This window comes from Serinus canaria, chromosome W (genome assembly GCF_022539315.1).
Source record: "Serinus canaria isolate serCan28SL12 chromosome W, serCan2020, whole genome shotgun sequence".
Classification (NCBI taxonomy): Eukaryota; Metazoa; Chordata; class Aves; order Passeriformes; family Fringillidae; genus Serinus; species Serinus canaria.
Window position 1 is genome coordinate 82205 of NC_066342.1, and position 17086 is coordinate 99290.

Below are 17086 nucleotides of genomic sequence, written 5' to 3' on the forward strand. Positions count from 1 at the left end.
GGTTGCGACCATCGTGGGGGTGAAACTGAAAGTGAAGTGCTCCGGCCGCGGGGAAGCGAGATTGAGTCGCTGGCTCCTTCCCATGAGCGCCTGAGCCACCCCGACCCGAGCATGTCGGATAGTTTTGACCGAGCTCCAGGTGCTAGCCGGGTCTGGGGTCGAGGTGGCGCTGCTCTCAGCGGCGCGGACGCGTCGGAGAGTGGTGGTGGGGCCTGTCCTGGGGGTAGTGGTTCCCACAGTGAAGGCTCGGCCGAAAAGCAGCATAAAACAGGTGGCCTCTTGCTACAGCAGGAACCGTTGCGACCTCCGAAGACAGCGCCGCTGAGCACCGGAAACGCAGGTACTGGCCGCCGTGCAGTGGCCCCTTCCCCGCCCTTCCAGAGCCCCCCGATGCCGAAGGTATCGAGGAGTGGCCCCCGGAAGTCCGCTGTGCTGCTCTTCTTTGTGCAAAGTGCCCCGCTCCTGCTTCGCTTGCTGCTCTGGCACCCCCCCACCCCATTCCCGTCGCCGTCCCACTGAGAGTGGAGCCCTGGGGCTTCATCCACACACCTCCTTTCGGCCTAGCCACAGGGACACGTACTTTCTCCCACCCCACGCACCTAGCGGCTTAGAGGCCACCGCATGGAAATGAGCTGCGTAAGGGGCCTGGCAACTGCACTTTTCCTTAGATGAGCACTCATGTTTCTGAGCTATGGACATGTGTCCAAGTAAAGGTATGATGTACTGTTGTAGCCTGCTTGCAATGTTTCTGTCTGTCCTTCCCTCCCTTTTTGTGCCCACACATCTGTATATATGTGTTTTAGCCGTTTGTTCATCTGGCTGCAGATGTTCTCATTCTTCCCCTTACAGAAGAATTCTCTGACTCTGCACTAAAGGTTTGACAAAAAAATAAGCCAAACCCAACAGTAACATCAAGCATTATTTCTTGGTTACCTTTTTCAGGTAGATCTAGATTATGTTTTCAGCAAATTTAGGAGCTAATTTATAAACACGGATTTGGAAAATGTGGTTTAAAAAACACCATTTCATTGGATTAATTTTTAAAATTGTGTACAAAAATGATAATTAAGTGTCTTTAAGGATTATGTTCAAAAATAGTGATTTCTTCCATTTATTGACCTTTAGAGTCTTGCCTTTACATATAAAATCTATGAGAAAAACCCAAAAGCAGCAAGAATATCATAAGAAAATTTACTAGTTTCTCAGGTTAGCTCTTAGAAAACATATTTTCATGGGGAGAGGGCTCTCTTTCACCCTTTTTTGGTCATCTTCACATGAACATCGATTGTGTACGCTTTCTGTCATGTAGAAAGGTGCCTAGAGTTTGCTTAAGTGAAAGCTTTATCCATATTAAATATATATATTTGAAGGATAGGATGATAGAATGGTTTGGGTTGGAAGGGACCTTAAAGACCATTTAGTTCCACCCCCTGCCATAGGCAGGGACACCTTCCACTATCTAAGGTTGCTCCAAGCCCCATCCAGCCTGGCCTTGGGCACTGCCAGGGATCCAGGGACAGCCACAGCTGCTCTGGGCACCCTGGGCCAGGGCCTGCCCACCCTCCCAGGGAAGAATTTCTTCCTAATATCCAATCTAAACCTACTCTTTCAGTTTGAAGCCATTCCTCCTTATCCTATCACTCCATGACCTTGTAAAAACTCCCCTTCTTGTTGTAGTTGAGACGAAGACCCTACAAAGCAACACATTCCATTTTCAGAAGGCTTCAAACTGTTTTTATTATAGCATGCATGCTTTTTATACATTCTTACAAAACTCATAAGTTTGCACTTTACTCATTGGTCACAAAAGACAAACAAAGTGCTTATTGGAATAGGCAGATGCTGGTTTATCTTATTTATCCTTCTTTCTTTCTTGGTTTCTGTGTCAACGACCTTGGTAGGAAATTCTTTCAGGGGTAAACATGGATCCTCTTGTCAAACTTCTCTCTGGCTCACAGAAGTCGCTGTAAAACCTCTTCCACACCCTCTGGCTTTTTTGTAGGCCCCCACCAGGTACTAAAAGGCCACCATAATGTCTTCCCAGAGCCTTTTATTCTTCAGACTGAACAATCCCAACTCTTTCAACCTGTCTCCATAGCAGAGGTGCTTCTGCCCTCTGATCATCTTCATGGCTGTCCTCTGGACTTGCTCCAGCAGGTCCACATTTTTGTTGTGTTGGAGACCTCAGAACTGGATGCAGTGCTCCAGGTGTGGTCTCACAAGAGCAGCATAGTGGGACAGAATCACCTCCCTCACCCTGCTGGTCATGCCTTTTTTTATATAGCCCAGGACAGCGTTGGCTTTCTGGGCTGTAAGTGCACATTACCTGCTCGTGTTGAGCTTCTTGTCAACCAACAACCCCAAGTATTTTTCTCCAGGGCTGCTCTCAACCCATTCTCTGCCCAGCCTGTACTTGTGCTTGGGATTGCCCCAACCCAGGTGCAGGACCTTGCATTTGGCCTTGTTGACCTTCATGAGGTTCCCACAAGCCCATCTCTCAAGCCTTTCCAGGTCCCTCTGGATGGCATCCCTTCCCTCCAGCATGTTGACTGCACCACACGGCTCAGTGTCATCAACGAACTTACTGAAGGTGCCCTTGATCCCACTGTCCATATCACCAACAAAGATGTTAAACAGCACTGGTCCCATTACTGACCCCTGGGGAGGGTCACTAGTCACTGGTCTCCACTTAGACATTGAGCTGTTGACCACAACTCTTTGAGTGTGACCATCCAGCCAGTCCTTTATCCACTGAGTGGTTCATCCATCAAATCCATGTCTCTGCAGTTTAGAGACAAGAATGTCATGTGGGACAGTGTCAAATGCTTTGCACAAGTCCAAGTAGATGATAGTAGCTGCTCTTCGCTCATCCACCACTGCTGTAACTCCATCATAGAAGGCCACCAAATTTGTCAAGTAGGACATACCTATAAAAGCTTTTCTTGTTGCCCTTGATGTCCCTGGCCAGTTTTAATTCTCTGAGGGTTTTTGCTCTCCTAACCTGATCCCTGGCTGCTTGGACAATCTGTCTCCCTCTCAGGCTGTCCCTTCTACCCTCTGTAGGCTTCCTTTTTGTGTTTGAGTTTGTCCAGGAGCTCCTTGCTCATCCATGCAGGTGTCTTCTGGCAATTTTGCCTGACTTCCTCTTTGTTGGGATGCATCCCTCCTGAACTTGGAGGAAAGTATATTTATAGTATAAGTAAAAGTATATTTAAAGTCCAAAAAGGGATGTATTTGTTTTTGTGTACTCTGTGTAAATACATACTAATTTAGTGGTTTCTAAGAAAAGCCATTAACAAAAACCATTTATCAAAATCTTTTTAGAAAACCTGCAACAGGCAAGAATTCCATCTGGATCACAAGGAAAAGTTTCAGTTCCTGATTCTGGACCAGAAATGGCTGAATCTCAGGTGGCTGTGGCTCCTGTGGTAACATCAAAGTTGTCTGTTAAAGCACCTGAGTTTTATCCATCAGGATATAACCAGAACTTTGCAGTGAGTGTTAGTCTTTTCTTAGTATATGCCAATTCAGTTTAACAATGTTTCTTGTGCTCTTGTGTATCGGATAACTCGAATGCTGCATTTGCTGAAGAGATTTCAAAAATTTGGATGATAACCTCCAGAGACACAGTCAGAATGTTGTGATAAGTGAATGTTATACTGTGAGAGCCTTTAGTATTTTGCTTGAAGTTTGCTCCAGATAACTACCTTCCTGTTGCAGTTCATTTGTGGTCCCCAGGGGGCCCCATAAGCTGTATGTTCACTGGTAGCAGCAGGCAGGCAAGGAGACTCCACACGGCTTCTGAGGGTGCTAATTAGATGAGGGTTTATTGGGGGTCCCACCCCCGGGAGCAGCATGGTTTCTGAGGGAGAAGGGGGGAAGAGGGAGGGAGGGGGAGGGAGGGGGAGACACGGAGAGCCTAGAGAGAAAAAGGGGCAAGACCAAGCTTGGTCTCCCTGGCACAGCTTAACAGGGAGATTCAAAGTGGGTGCAGAAATAAGACTTGGACCAATGGGATTACAGATACATGATACTTCAGGGGAGGATCACAGGCTTGGAATAAACCGTTCGTTTTCTAGGGGTGAGACAGAGCATACCATTTAACTAAAATGTAACACCACACATTCCTTATTGATTACACCCAGCATCAGCGTAAGCTGTCTTTTTCACAACTACCTCTGTTATAGTTACATCTGCACTGCATTTTCATTAAAAACTTAGCTGCATTTTTATTCAGATTGCATGGGTTTTTGAAGCAAGTGTGGGAGAAAACTTGAACTTTAGCTTTTCTAAGCATAGCCTTTACCTTTCCTAAATTTACTATGCCATGGGTATGATTTGCCATGACTGCCTAACTTTATGTACTTCATGTCTTTTAATTCCTTCGGGGATATTGCATCACCAGAGGGCAAAAAAGTAGTTTTGGGCTCATTCCTAGCAGCATACCTAATATGAAATATATTTGCAGCCAGGCTAAGGGTAATCTCCAATCCATATTGGACATTCACTACATAATAAAAGTTGGTACTTCTTATTTTCTACTCTCCATGTCTTCCATATTGTTGCTACAGTAATTCTACTCTAGGGAAGAGATCTATGTGAATTCTTGGCATATCTTTTTGTTATGTAGGCAGATAAACTGGTACTGGTCTAAGTAGGTGGGAACTACTGCTTTTACAAATACAACCAAATTATAATAAAGAATTATTCTGAAACAGATATATTTTGAATATATTTTTAATAACTTAGGGAAAAAATATCTGATTTGAATGCTAAACATGGTGGTTTGGAATTTTGAAGGGTTTTTTCTCACTAGTGAAATTGATGTTATCTGGATGTTACCAGCTTTGCCAGCTTACTGAATAAAATCACTGTCCTGAATAATAAAAGCCCATGATCATATACAACCATTGACAAATGCCAGTACAAACATGCTTCTGTGAATGGATAATCTAGGAGGAAAAAATACTACTTTGCCCCAGTACATGTTACACGGTTTCTATGAATAAATAAAAAATGTCATTTGGGATGGCATGAGTGTTCATATGCATAATTTTACAAAGTGTTGAGTCCAGCAATGTTGCTTTTCAGCTGTTTTGCATAAACACACAGGTATGTTGTAGGAATATGCTATGAACACAAGTGACTCATCTGTTCATGAAAATAACTCTTAAAATGGTAGCAAAACCTAGAACATTTATTTGGAAGTATGTTGTAGGGACCCTAATCTAATCAGAGTATACTAGGGATAGAATAATGATCTTTCAGACTTGTTAGTTCTTCACTATTACCAAGTTTAGGGACTGTTTTGTTTGTTAGTTTTTGTTGTTGTTTTTTGGAGGTTTTTTTTTTACTTTAATAGGTGAATTAATTTTGTAAACTGGATCCACCTGCAATAAAAATAAGGAATTTAGCACACTTTACTATTACACAGATTTTCACCATGGGTTTTAAAATTTGAAACAAAGCAGTTTTGAGAAAGTTCAGTTTTTCTTACAAGTAATACTTCACTTTCATTTATAATTTTCACTGAAATTTTTAGATCTGAAAGATCATGCTGTTTTTTGCTATTTATTAAAGATTTATTGTTTTAGAAAGAATGCGTTGGTTGATTCCTTATTTGATTGTACATTACTGTAATTACTACGTGTGTCCACATAACATTTGATTGTTAGATTATTTAATCTCCAGTTAGTTCTGCTACTTAAAATTATCAGCTACCTGTGAAGATACTTTAAGGGCTACAGCATCCAAGGCATACTGGATTTTTCAGAAAAACTTTACCAGGACTTTGGGGAGGAAAGATCTCCATGGGATTCTGTCACTGTCAAGACGGTCATAACAGACTGAGGAACACACTGTATTTAGGAAAGTTTTATAAATAAAAATTTTATAAATAAAAATTTTCAAAAGGAGGTTAAGCAGCCTCACTAGTGGGGTTGATACTTTTAGTCAAACATTAAGGTGCCAATTAAATCACCTATTCATGTCTTATGAGGTTTGTACCTGGAACAGTCTTTATACCTAATTTGCATTAACGCTCGTATACTTGCTGAGTAAGTATAATCTGAAGATAAAACCCCAAAATTTAGTTGATACAGTATGTTGTTCTATCTCCTTTGTTAAAACTTAAATCTGCCACTGAGAAACATGAGGGGTTTATGTCTAGAAAAAATCTAACTAGACTAAAATCTAACTAGTTTTTAAGTATTGAGTGCTCCTAATTTAACAATATACAACATATAATAAAGTTTGAATTTTTTTTTCTCTCCCATTTGTTCTGTTCCCTGGCATAATTACTAAAACCTAGACTGCCTTTGAAGTTGCATAATTAGTAGAGGTAGATGAATGTGGGGCTGAATTTAGCCTCTGTGCTTAGCCTTTTAATTACAAAATGGGAAGAGGAGTATGAATATGAGAACACCAGTACACCAAATGGGATTGGAGTCCCTTGCAGAACAAGGATGTTTCCTCCAAGAGTGAATTGAATTTTTATCAGGTGAGGATGAGAGGCATATGCCTTCCTCTCTACTAAACGAGTATCTCATAACAACCTGATGGCTTTCAGAAAGAGCAGCTTCTTTTACTAGCTACAGCAGCTGCATCCCCTGCAACTTGTCTGGAGAGTTTTCAAATTGGTTTTTTTAAGAGATACCAGTTGTGCTGTATGTGACTAAGCTGCAGTTGTTGCACAAATAATGTCAAAGTTTTGTGGACCAAAATAGTTGTACAAAACTTTTACTGAGCTATTTGAAATTGCCTAGTCAAATTTGATTTCCTTTAGAGAAATAGAATATTTAGCAAGTTAGATGCTTGTTAGCTTTTATTCTTTGGCTTCATAAGCTCTAAACCAGTAGAATAATAGACTAATTTTGGTTCAAAAAGACCTCTGAAGTTCCCCTGGTCCAATCCCAACTCAGAGCAAAATCAACTTGGATCAGGTTGTTGAAGGCTTTATCCTTATGAGTAATAATGATTTGCTACCATTTTTTAAATCCACATTTTTTTTTCCTCTTTTTGCTGGGCCACATTAACTTTGTCTTCAATATTATTCACTGGGCAAATATTCTACTTAATTAAACATCGTATGAAACCTTTCTAGTTTTTCTTCTGTTATATTTATGTGTCCCTAATTAGTTTAAGTTTTATACTCTTACAACACAGGTCTTTAAATAATTTTGGAAAATCTGAATTTTTCCCCACACATTCTTTACAGGTTGTGAAATTATTGCCAATACTTGATTTTCAGCAATATGTATCTGTCTTTCTCCACAGTTGGTATCCAGAGCTTTTATCTTTCACAGATCCATGTTGCTTTGCAGTAGAGAACAGAAATAGGCATTTTGAAGACAGAAAGTAAAGGATATTCCCTCATTAAGGGAGGGATGGTGGGGAGAGGGAGAATGTAATTAGAAACCTTATCAGTGTATTTATGTCCACTGAGTAAAGAAAAAGCAGTTATCATTTTAGCTTGATTTTTCATTATAGTAGATATATTTAAATCTTTTTCACATTAAATAGTAGATCAGTTGAGAATTCTGTTATCTTGTATGTTACCCTTATGTCTTGAATCACTAATTGGCAGCTCTTTAGCAGTTCCCTTTTCAGGTTCCTGCTTGCTCTTCTGAGATTTCATGAGATACTTTTCACAATCTTTTGTACAGTATGAAAAGGTAAATTATTGGTACTGTGTTATTACTAGTTACATCACAAAATATGTTGCTTCCTATGCTATTCCTCTCATATACTAGCATTGTAATTATCCAGGACAACATTGACTTTAGAGACTTACATACATCCATTTTTGAATGGACAAAATTAGTGGGTTGCCCCTGGTTGAATGCCAGACACCCACCAAAGCCTCTCTCCCTCCTCTCCGCAGCTGGACAGGGGAGAGAAAATATAACAAGTGTTCATGAGTTGAGGAAAGGACCAGGAGAGATCACTCACCAAATACTGCCCATGAGCAAAACAGACTTGAATTAGAGATATTAATTGAATTTCTTACTAACAAAATCGGAGCTGGATAATGAGAAGTAAAATAAGACCTTAAAAGCACCTTCCCTCCCTTTCCCAGCTCTACCTTCTCCACCCCCATCAGCACAGGGAGACTGGAATGGGGATTATGGTCAGTTCATGGCCCATTGTTCCTGCCACTGCTCTGGGAGAGGAGTCAGTCTTTCCCTTGCTCCACCATGGAGTCCCTCCCATGGGAGACAGTTCTCCATGAACTTCTCCAGTGGGAGTCCACCCATAGGCAACAGCTCTCCCCAGACTGCATTATTTTCTGCCTGTATTTTATACATGGGAACATTACACTGTATTGTATTTCTGTAATTTCGCCCCCTCCTGCATATTTTGGAGCACTTTTGTACTCTAGGTAAGCTCAAAATATTTTGTCTCCAATTTTCAATTATCTTTTCTTCTACAGTTCATATAGCTGTAGCAAAATTTGTGTGTGCATCAGGAAACGGTGTTGAACCTCAGTTTGGTAATTTTATTCTTAGCAGGTATACTTACATGTTAGTTTGTTAGTTAATCTTACAGTCAACTTGGCAAACTAATTTCTTTTGAATCTGTCTTTTGATGTGTTTTGCTGGGAGACCTTAATCTCTATGAAAACATGTTACCTAGTTCTTGACTCTTAAAGCTTTTTGATGCAGAGGTCTATATTTGCTAAAAATGTTGAAGCAAAATGTGTAATAAAGGTCACTATCAAGTATGCAGAGCATCAGAAGTTACTCGAGACTAAGGGCTCTGGTTACTTCTGGAGGTAGTAAGTGTGACTATCTAAGGTTTCTTTTAAATAGCTGGTATATTCTTTCACTGCTATAGGATTCTTCCTTTGAAGATGAATATGATGGCTATCTGACTTTGGCAGAGTATGTACAAGACTTTCTAAATCACCTTGCCAAGCAACCAGGTTGTTTTGAAACTGAAATAGAGCACTTTGCTGAAACAGTGAATGGCTGGGTCGCTGCAGATGAAACTTTACAAGAACTTGTTGAACTCGTATATCAACAGGTAGCCTGTGTATTCTGTCTTAACATGTTATGCCTCTGTTACCTAGTGTGCAAAATATGCATGCTAGTATTATTTGTTATATCATTGTGCCTACATAGTATTTTAATGGTTTGAATTTTTCTTTTTAGACTGAAATGTATAGGGAAAGATTTTTTTCAATAAACTGTAATGATATCTCAAGTGAGATACACTTGGCTGATTGATAAATTTCCCTAATTTACTCTGTTTCCTTTGTTGTGTATTTGGATCTCTCAGATCACATACTAGAGTTGAAATTACAGCAGTTCATTAAAGAAGTTATATTTGAATTGCTGGATTTACATAGCAGAGACTGTCAGTTGTACATTTTTATTCTATCCTACAAAAATATTCTTCATAATAGATATTTTTTGTTCTTTTGTATTAAAAAAACTTATACCGACTTTGGGAAATGCTCTTTTTTACTGACAGGCTTTGTTCTTCATTTGGTATTATAACTATTTCAGAACATCATAATTAGAAAAAAGGAAAGCTAGTCTGCTGGTAACTTGGTCTAGTCCCATTGATGGCCATGGAAATGAGGACAGAGACCTTGAGCTGAACTCTGTACTAATTGGGGGAGCCATTGGAAAAAGCAGCTCAATCTGTGTTGTTTAGCAAATTAGCTGCTTCTACTGTCTTCTGGGCTTGCTGCAGAAAATGAAGTCACACTTCTGCTCACTATTTATTACATTAGGTATCTCCCATTCTCCTGAGTTGCTTTCAAATTCTACATTGAAGAATGTAAACTTTATGCACCTTTTAAGTGCAGATACTTGCAGGTTTTTTTACTGTGGAATAACCTGGGCTATGTAGAACCTACATGATTGTCACATATTGTGTAGAGTCTTAAGAACTGTAGAGTCTTAAGTTTCTTACTATAATACAGAATTGATACACATTTAATTAAGAACAGTTTAGTTATACATTAAGATTACTTGTGCTGTGTTTAGCAGCATAATTTTTTTACCCTTTATTTGGACACAGGAAGAAAAGTTAATAAAAGATTAAAATATTCCAAATAACTTTATTTGACAAAACTTCATAGATGTTTCATAAATTGACTCTTGTTTAAGATAAGTATTTTAATGTTGCCTCTTTCTCTCTCGCCCTATTTTAAAAAAATCCAATGTTAGGGTTAGATGTGCCTTTCTTAACTGAGAAGCATTGAGTGTTATCAGTCTGAAAGATTACAGTTTTTCTGAAAAATAAAACTTAGCTGAGTGCAAAATGCTGTCCTAGTATCCAAAAGCACATTATTTCAGCTTCACTGGATGTCAGGATATGACAATGTCTGAGTGTGAGTCAACTATGCTTATTCTTCTGTCTTGAGCCTCTGCTCAAGTATTTGTTTTTACTCATCCTGGTTTATCTCAAAACTTCTTTTAAATATGCTGAAGTGTGTTTATAAGCATCTGCATCAGTGATGTTTGAGCAGATCTACAGATGGTTTGTGAAGGAAAAAAGGCTAAAATAAAAGAAACCCAAATCCTGTACAATCTTCCCTTCATCTGGGTATTGGGTATCTTAGCCTGTCTGTAAGACTTAATTATATACATTCCCCTGTTCTTCCAAAAATCCATTTATGTCTTGACAGAGTTAGCTTGTTTTCCAAAAGTTGAACACTGACTTCATAGCTTAAGAAGTCTTGACTATTGTGTAGTTACAGCAAGTAAAATTTCTCAAAATTTTTTGTGTTGCTGTTACAGCAAGTAAAATTTCTCAAGATACATATTGGTAGGCTAGCTTTCATGCTTAAATTTTTTTATTCTTTTGGAGTTGGAGATAAAGTGGGATTACAAAGCAACAATAATTCAGGGAAGACGTTGTACTATAATGGGCGGTTCATAAGATGTGAGATTGATTGATTTATTTGTTTTTTTTGGTCTCTGTGTGCTATGCCACATCAGAATACCCCAAATGGCATTGTTTCGGTATTTGATATGACCACAAATACGGACAAACTGATTGGGAAGATAATAGTTTAAAAAAATACAGATGATGTCTGAAGTTGGTTTTGGTTTTGACTGTGTGGTGGTTTGTTTTGGTGGGATTTTGTTGGTTTGTTTTGTGTGTTTTATGGTGGTTTTGGGGGTTTTTATTTGTTTGTGTGTGGCTTTTTTTTGTTGTTGTTGAGGTTGGTTCTGTTTTTTTTTTTTTCATTAGGAAAGAGAAGTGTAATTTAAGTGACATATTTTGTCTTATAAAAAGGGGGCCACCTCTTCAAGTCCAAACAACTGATTGAACTAAAGCACCAAAAAGCTCATTAGCTATTTTACATGTCTCTTACTGGAAACTGAAGTTGATTTAAGTTTCTTAGTTACTTAAATTTGCTGTATCTTTCAAAGATATCTCAGTTCTTTCCAGCAGTGTAATGCACATAGAACAGTTATGTTTTTAGTACATATTTTCCTCTGCTTGTAGAAGGTAAGTAGCTATAATGCATTGACATGATAATGGCAAGATGCTTTTTCAAGCATGTTAGAAGCAGAAGCATGCAAACACATTTAGAGCACTGATAGATGTAAAAGGAATGTTCAAAGATGATAAAGCCAATGGAAAAGTTTAATGATTTCTTAGTATCCATGGGGTTGGTTTTTTTGGCAGAGCTGATCAAATGACTTAGACTAGAGCCTCTTTTCACTGAAGCTATATTTGAGAAATAATATCAAATTCAAGTCTTGTTAGAAGAGAGCTCAAAACAAATGAGCTGTAATAAATTGCCAAAATAAGGGAATGTTCTACTTTAAGTTCTAAGAGAGGTTAAATGTAAACACTAATGTATTCCAAATTACTTCTACCACCTCTTGGAATTTTCAAGTATCAGTTTCAAAGCAAAATATTTTTCAGACAGTGTATAACTTATGTTGTGGAATTTTGTTGCCACCACCTGTTTTTAGATTATAAAAGTATAAATATTCAAAGTAACAGCACTTGTTTTAGAAAAAAGGACTTATCAAGAACTATTAACTGTAATGGTACAGTTTTAATATCTAAATCAGAAGTTTGCTATTCTGCCGTTTGCTGGAGCATGTACAGGAGAAAGTATTTATCTTTACTTACCACGTTCTTGTACTCTTTCCCTGAGCATTCCTTATTGCCAAAAATAAAAATCTGGAATAAATAGCTCTTAGACTGAATGAAGGTGATATATTTATTTTAACACACTGTTTGGTCCTTAAAAAAAGTCTTAATGCCTACTTTTGGTTTTGTTTTGTTTGTTTGGTTTTTTTGGGTTTTTTTTGTTTGTTTGGGTTTTTTAATTAACAGTTTGAAGGTGACTTACAGATACTCTTTGGTGTAGGTCACAATGGAGAAGTAGAATTGAGAACAAATGGCACAATGCTGGTTATTTTCTTAAAGCCACAAAATCAATATAATGAATTTCAAAGCGCTGAAATGCATATAGCAAAGTGTTTATGAGAGAAAAATTACCATGAGAAATAATAATTATTAATCTTATGTTTTGCAATTGTCTCATCAACTGTTGTTAAAGACAAATTTTCAAAAATCTAATCATGACTGCTATGAATAATTTAATTTTTCTACTTTTATTTTGGAAGGCCACATCTGTCCCAAATTTTTCCTACATGGGAGCACGGTTGTGTAACTATCTATCTCATCATCTAACCATTAGTACACAAAGTGGGAGCTTTCGGCAGTTGTTACTTCAAAGGTCAGTATCAGTGTGTCAATTTTAAACCTGTTACTTTCTCAGGTTATCTTCCTTTTCTGTATGTAACTCTTAACATAGTGTGCATATTTAAAAGAGAAATTTAGATTGAGGATTATTAAAGCATAGCTACAGACTAGATATCTAACACATATATTTTTAATATGAAAATAGGACTCCAAGTTCTGTAGGTTCCTTTCAGTTGAGAATATTGTACTGCTACCAAGTTATAGGGTGAATTCAAAAGGAAGTCAACTTTAAATTTATACTAAATGCATGTATATGTACTGTCTTTGTCCTTTGATTTTTACCAGGGCTTATTTCATTGTGTTTTTTCTTTAATGACTTTTCTGGCTGGAGTTGCTGTGAAAAGTTTGTTGGTTTGCTCACTGACTTTACACCTATGGTGCATAAATCATGAAGGATAAATTTCTTCAATTTCCAGTTACTACAGAATTTGGGGGATCAAGGTTTAACAATGGTTAGACTTAGTTGACAAAAATGCAACATTTTTTTAAATGGATATGCTTGCTTTGAAATCTTACTGTATGACACTTGAAGGAATAGTAACTTTAATACTTCAGAATTCTATAGAAGTTAGTCTTTTTCTTTAAGGACTTTTGTCTTCCTAAGCTTCAGACTTGATTCTTACTTTAAAAGTTTCACTTAGCCCACCTATGTTTAGGAGAAAATGCATGATAAACTTTAAAAAATTACCTCACTGTGATGTTATCCTCATCCTCACTGTTTGCATTTCTATCTAAATTTTACTTCTGTCACGTAAAATGGTGTCATGGTTTGACTTTGGTGCAATGTTAGTGCTTTTATGAAAATGCTTTCTTTCTGGTGTCTGCTGTGAGATGTGATCAGAAATAGAGCAAAGCAGGCTCCAGCCTAGGAGTAAAAGGGGAAAAACTTTATTAACCTACAATTATATATATAAAGAGAAACACACAGAACTCAGAATGAAAACTTTCCAAAAACATTCCTCCTCCCCCCACTAAATTTCCAATATATACACCCCTCAGATCACCAACTGTCATTCCATCACCACCCTTCAGATTATCAGTTCTCAGTTCATCAAGGAGAGAGGAGTCCCTCTTGTACCATAGGCTTCCCCAGGAAACACAGTTGAAACCTCTTGTGTTTCCATGTCACACATGGCACTGCCTGGAGATCATTTTGCCATGGTGACCTCTTCCTTCCATGCCCAGTGCTCTCACCACTGTGCATGGACCAGAGCTGCTTCTAGGGTTTTCCTTTTTAAGGGTGCTTTGTCCAGTTCCAAAAAGAGCACAGTCTTTCACTTTTGGGACACCTGTCCCCCCCAGATTTCACCCCCTGGGGCCGAGGGGTCTCGAGAACAGAGATCTTCTTCTTCTTCTTCCCTGAAGATCGAGGGCACTAACCACCCTCCTCACCCGTCGTCTCTGTTCACGCACTCCTTCACATCACATCACAGCACTCTCTTGGCTCCAAGCCATTGCCTCCCCCCTAATGCAGTTTCTGCATCACAGGAAAAATGGTTCTGTCCATGGCCATACAAGAAAAGACCAGCCAAAGTCCACTCCATCATCTCCTCCCACCTAAGATTCTTTTCAACTTCTCTTGTGGCCCATTTCCTCTTATCCCATCTCTGTCTCTCTTCTCATTCAACTCCAGGAGGAATCAGCATTTGTAAGGTTCCCATCATCCAAGAAAAGGGTTAAAAGTCTCAGGCTCTGCCTGTTCAGAACTCCTGCGGCTGCCCTGCCAGGCACCTTCTCACCGTAACCCCCTTTCTCCTTCACGGCTGGCCATGCTATCAAATTTCAGGGTGGCACAAGCACAGACACCAGCTCTCTCTCTCTCTCCTGGGGGAGGGGGGGTGTGTGCCTTCCCGATGTCTCTCAGGGTTCCTCTACCCTTCCATCTTGCAGGGGCCTTCACCTCCCTTCTCTGTCCAAGGCCCCAGCCTACCTCACTCAGCCTTGTGGCTTCCCCTCCTCCGTCCAGCCCGCAGCTGGGCAGGGGAGGTCTGTTCTCTTTCACGGACGGAACCCAAGAGAGAGCTTCCCCCTGGGAGTTCTCTGCTTTTAATCCCGCTGTGTTCTCAGAGGCGTATCCATGTCCTCAGTGGCCATACCAGGTGCCAATATTCAAATCTGAGCACCTATTGGTTTGACCACAGCATCCCAAAAAACTCACTTCCTCTTAAACCAGGACAAATGGTAGGATAAAGAATTTATCAAATAAATGTCAAGGCATCTAAAACAATGTGGGCAGCACCCTGAAAGGGGGAAAACATCTTTCAGAGTACACCTATTTTATTTCTGTTGATGTTTGTCTGCCCATGTTCAACTTCCTGGACCCATATTCTAATATATAAACTGTGTAACTGTCTTTTAATTTTTACATGTTGCAATTTCCTCTATTTTGTTTTGCTTACTCAGATACCTCAGTGTTCACCTAGAAGAACAAAAATCTGCATTCTTTGTGAAGTCCTATCACTTCCTTCACAAATCAAACTTCCTAGTATTCAGCATTTAGTACTTCTAATGCAGTGAATAAGTTCTTAGCATCCTATTAAATAAGTAGCATGTTGCATATGTTGGGTTGTCTATAGATTATATGATATTTGCTTTAATGTTTTCAGGTGCCAAACAGAGTATGAAAACAGAGATGAAGCTGCCAAAGGAGATGAGACTGCTCAAAAACAATTTCATGCCTTTGTGTTGTTCTTAGCCGAACTTTACCTTAACCTAGAGGTAAGAAGAAAGTTGTATGTCATTCATATTCATTAATTTTTGTTGTGTTTAAGTAAACACTAAAATGGAATATCACTTGAGGTGTGAGTTTTTTGAGTTTCTTTTTTTAAAGGGAAAGGGGAATAAAGAAAAATAACTTAAGAACAGTTTAATTATAATGTGTGTCCAAGAAACAGATAAACAAAAAAGGACAAGATCATCAGAAGAGAAATATATAAAGATTAAAAAACCGGTGTAAGAATGCATAGAAAGAACCAGCCATAAACTACCTTTGGAATGAACATTTTGGTTTGTTTTTTTTTTTTTTTTTTGTCTGGTAAACCCAGCAGATTACTACACTTAAACAACATAGCAAAATGTTACAACCTAGCAGAAGCAGATAGGTATCAATAACCCATGTAATTCAGTATTCAGCCACTAATAGGAGCTACTATCAAATGCTTGAGGAAGGCATGGGAATCTTCCAAATGAACAATAAAAATGCAGACCTTGAAAGATATTTCTTCTGAAGGTTGAGTCCTTGGCTTATGCATGAAGCATGAAATTTTGTATTTAGATCAGTTTTTTTTGGTTTCTGATATGTACAAAAAAAGTATGTACACATAAAAGGTCTTTGACTCTTATACCTGTGAGTTCAGTAAGTTCACTGACTACTGTAGTGTCCCTAAAATCTATTTTTCACTGAATTATTTCAAAGGTTTGATTTAAGCAGACACTACTAAAATGTTCTGCTGGCACGAGGAAAGAAAACTCTGACACTTCCATTTTTATTCAAAAGTGGGCCTTGAAATCTAATTTTCACTTACTAGAAGTAAAAAGGAAGCTTTCCAAAGGATTTGGGGAAGGGGAAGTTGCCTAGCTTGGAGTACAATTTATTTTTAAAGCATTTTTTCTGAATTTTTAAATATATTAAGAATGCCTTCTAGAAGTAAGGTACTCTACAGCTGCAGAGAATGCATAAGGTAGGATGGGAAAAAAGCATGGGATTCTGAGAATTTGGGATGATGTGGTTCACTTGCCAGGCATTTTGCAGCTTTTCTTAGCAATTGATTAGCAAAGAAAAAATGCTAGGCAGGCATTGTTATGTATATGTCAGAATTGCAAAGATACTACTGTATATTCTAGAAATAGTTAGGTTATTTGACATTCAGCATCCAAGAGAGAAAATATGACTAAATGAATTTCTAAAACTGAAGTCTTTTAAATGTAGTTGGGTTTTGGTTTTTGAAAACATATTTTGCAGATTAAAGGAACAAAGGGACAGGTCACACGAGCAGAAATTCTTCAAGAAGGCCTTCAGGAATTACTAAATGTGCTCTTCTCTAACCCTGTGGACAATAATTTGATGTGTGCAGTGAAACTGCTGAAGGTGAGACAGTAGTTTTAAAAGAAGAAAAAAAGTTGGTTTTTAATTTTTTTTAATATATCATCATAGTCCTGAATGAAGAGGGAAGCTCCAAGTATCTACAAATGTTGAAGTGTGTCTGTAGCTAGACTGGGCTACCTCATCAAACACTGGATTCACTACTGAAGCAATAGATGTCTCCTGTTGTCCTTTCCATTTAATATAGTGGTAGATACAGGCTTTTCACCTATTTGCTTTGCAGTACATTTATTTTTAATT

General features: G+C 38.5%; 1 protein-coding gene across 3 annotated transcripts in view; it reads left to right on the forward strand.

The window, feature by feature from the left end:
* LOC103824791 (polyadenylate-binding protein-interacting protein 1-like) overlaps positions 1 to 17086 on the forward strand; it is a 25986-nt gene continuing 8900 nt past the window's right edge. For 2 of the 3 annotated variants that reach the window (XM_050986377.1, XM_050986376.1), the window contains exons 1-6: positions 1 to 340; positions 3325 to 3494; positions 8836 to 9024; positions 12606 to 12718; positions 15351 to 15462; positions 16706 to 16831. In XM_050986377.1, coding sequence (XP_050842334.1) covers positions 112 to 340; positions 3325 to 3494; positions 8836 to 9024; positions 12606 to 12718; positions 15351 to 15462; positions 16706 to 16831 — 939 coding nt within the window. In that variant the 5' untranslated portion in view covers positions 1 to 111. The remainder of the gene's footprint in view (positions 341 to 3324; positions 3495 to 8835; positions 9025 to 12605; positions 12719 to 15350; positions 15463 to 16705; positions 16832 to 17086) is intronic. The other variant, XM_050986378.1, reaches the window with a different exon arrangement.